Source organism: Tigriopus californicus, chromosome 5 (assembly GCF_007210705.1).
Source record: "Tigriopus californicus strain San Diego chromosome 5, Tcal_SD_v2.1, whole genome shotgun sequence".
In the NCBI taxonomy this organism is placed as follows: domain Eukaryota; kingdom Metazoa; phylum Arthropoda; class Copepoda; order Harpacticoida; family Harpacticidae; genus Tigriopus; species Tigriopus californicus.
In genome coordinates, this window is record NC_081444.1 from 3,402,101 (window position 1) to 3,405,124 (window position 3,024).

General features: G+C 43.4%; 1 protein-coding gene across 1 annotated transcript; it reads right to left on the minus strand.

The window, feature by feature from the left end:
* On the minus strand, positions 1 to 1,601 carry LOC131880221 (trichohyalin-like; the record flags this gene model as incomplete). The annotated part of the gene is given in 2 exon segments (XM_059226788.1): positions 1 to 1,320; positions 1,406 to 1,601. Coding segments are annotated over 2 exon segments (1,475 nt in total), but the record flags the coding sequence as incomplete, so codon positions are not given.
* Between the last annotated feature and the right edge of the window lie 1,423 nt (positions 1,602 to 3,024).

A 3,024-nucleotide genomic window follows, 5' to 3' on the forward strand; every position in this document is an offset into this window, starting at 1 on the left:
TCGTGACGAGTATTTCCAAGATTTCGGGGAGATTCTTGGGAGTCTCTTCGGGAATCCCGGGCTTCTTGACGCGTATTTCGTATTTCTAGTCGAGAATCTAGCGATTTTCTTCGGGATTGTTGCGTCTCAAGGTTTTCTTGATGAACATCTCCAATATTTCGGGAAATTTGTCGAGAGTCTCTTCGAGATTCCCGGGCTTCGTGGTTTTCTTGATGAGTATTACTAATTCTTTGGGGAGATTCTTGTGATTCTTTTGGGTATTTCCGGACTTCACGGGCTTCTTGACGAGCATTTCGAATTTCTCGTCGAGAATCTAAAGAGTCCCTTCGAGATTTGGGTGAGTCGCGGGCCTCTTGACGAGTATCTCTGAAATTTGGGGAAGAATTCTGGGATCTCCTTTGGGATTCCTTTGCTCCACGAGCTTCTGGACGTGCCCCTTGAATTTCCCTGTCCAACAATTCTCGTCGTCCATCCTCAAAAGCGGCCAGCCGGATGTTTTGCTCGTTGTTTCGAGTTCCCAATAGATTTCGTCGAGTTTCCCGATCACTTTGGCGATCGTCTGCTGTGACTCTATTTGAATCTCGAGACTCTCGCCGGTTTTTCTGATCCTCTTGCCGTCTATTTTGCCGGGTTTCTCTCTGATCTTCCAAAGTTTTAGGCCTAGTCTCCAAAGAGTTCCGCTGATTGCCTTGCACTTCTCGCCGTGCCTCTCGATGGTCGTTTCGAGCTTCCCGTCGATCTTCCTGAGCAATTTGACGGTCATCCTCGGATTCTCGTGGATCTGTGGTGGAATCCCGCACGCTAAATCGAGTTTGATCAGTTTGGGCATCTCGGCGATGACCCACTCTACGGCTTTGTATAGCTTGAAATTCGAGCTGGTCAGCCTCAGAGTCAGGCTCAAAGTTTCGATCTTGGCGTCGACCTTGTCTCGATTCATCATCGATTCTCTTACGGTTTTCGTCGTGTCTCCCTTCGGATCGAGTATCCATGCTTTCTCGACGGACATTTTCCTGAACGTTTTGTCGTCTCGAGTCTCGTTTTTGTCTGGCATCAGCACGATCTTCATGTGAGCGACCTCGATTGACATCATTCCGCAATACCTTTTCTCGGACTAGCCGTTCCTCACGCCTCAAATCCGAGTTCACAGCCTCTTGACGTAATGAATCCTCCCAACGGGCGTGTTGGGGCACTCCTCTTCGGTTAGTTATCATTTCGGAATTGCTTCGGAACAGGTTTTCCAATTCCTTCTCAGTCCGTTCCAAGCTTTCAGATCCCACGGCTTTTGATCGAATCTTGGCGTCAAAGGTGGTGGTCATACGCCTGATAATGAGACAAAAGGTCGGAAATTTATGTGAATGGAACACAACTGGTATGTATTGAGAGGCGAATGTTGCCTGGATCTCACCTTTCACTGTCCACGATCAATGGTTTTTCGTCGAAACGAGAGCGATGCGTTGTTTCATCCTCCAAGTGACGGGTTCGACTGTGGCTGAAGGTCGGCTGGGTTTGAAGGCCAAAAGAAAGGGGAAGAAGGACAAGCATTACCTTAAAGAATGCCATGTTGACTATAGGGTGGTTGCTTGTGCTCTAAGGAGACTGGAATTTCCACGTTCCTCTTTTATAGTGTTCCACAACCCTGTTCCATTGACGTCAATTGCCCATGGTAGCGTTGCTATCTCTAGCTTGCAGACCTTTGGACGAATATTGGAAGAAGAGTTTTCGTAACCCTTGAGAAGGACCATTATTATCTTCAATTTTCAGCATATTACGTCTCTCAAAATAAAGTGTCTTGATTTTTCCGAGAAATTGGTCTTACAGGCTTCTTTCTGGTTTTATGGACATTGTACGCGAACTCGGACCGCTTCATGGTTAAGGATGCAATGATGTAAATGAAGACGAATTTCAAGGTTCGTGCAAATATTTTGCATTCTCTCAACAGGTTTTGATGAGATGTAGTAAGGACTCTTGACTGAACAGGTCGTGCATGAGAATGAGTTTTAGGATTTGAGATTCTCCACGTGTCGCATCTATAGGTGGAAATCCTAACTTTTCTCGCATTCCGACCAAGAGAAGTCATTTCGGTATGATTTGATCGTCTAGCAAATGGTTGAGCTCTTTCTTCTCGTTAATTCCAGTCTTTTATTTTGATGGCAGAACAACAATTCTTCAGTCTCCTCGCTTTTGATAAAACAAGATTATTCTACTATTATCGTTTCCTCTAACGCTATTGTACTCGAGCTTGAACCAACATATTTTCAACTATTTTTCAAATACTTATCAATCTCAATGTCCAACAAACCTGAATTAGATTTGACAATATTAATTTAAGTTTGCTAGTTGAAATATTAGATCTCAATTGGCCAATATTTTCCCACAACCTCGTAAGCCATTGCAAAAAATATCAAAACAATTTTAGAATGCCAACCAACGTTTTTCTCCTTGGCACGTCCTGCCATAAAACCGGTTTTTGTCCATCTTCTCCCGGTTAGGCTCGTCTTCATGTTCGCAGAACTTGTATTCTATGATGTCAATTTCGTGACCAAACAAAACGATGGTGTGCCAAATAATTTCGGATGCCTCAGTCGGGATGACGACGTCATACACCACACAGTTCTTACGTCATGAATATTTCACATGAGTTCGCTTCAATTGATGACGCAACGGGAAAAAGCAGACTTATTTTCCATCTTGACCCTGTTTAAAATTGATCAGCCAAATTGAAATACCATAGACTTAAATTGTGTTGTTAAGGGAACCAGAGGCTAGAGAACACGGGTGCGAGTAATTTGCAAGGGTGGGCGTTAAATCACTCTACGCTAACGGTATATCAACTATTTTGTTAACGATTCACTCTTTATTGCTCTTATTTCCAATTGACGGAAAATCAGCATTTGATTATAATAGTCCTTCAATGATCTCTTTCGTGTCCGAAGTTGAAAACATGGTCGACTTATTAGTTTTTCCTTCCATTGACATTGTTCCTGTTAAAAAAAATAGAGATGACAGTGAGTTTCTGGAGTCATA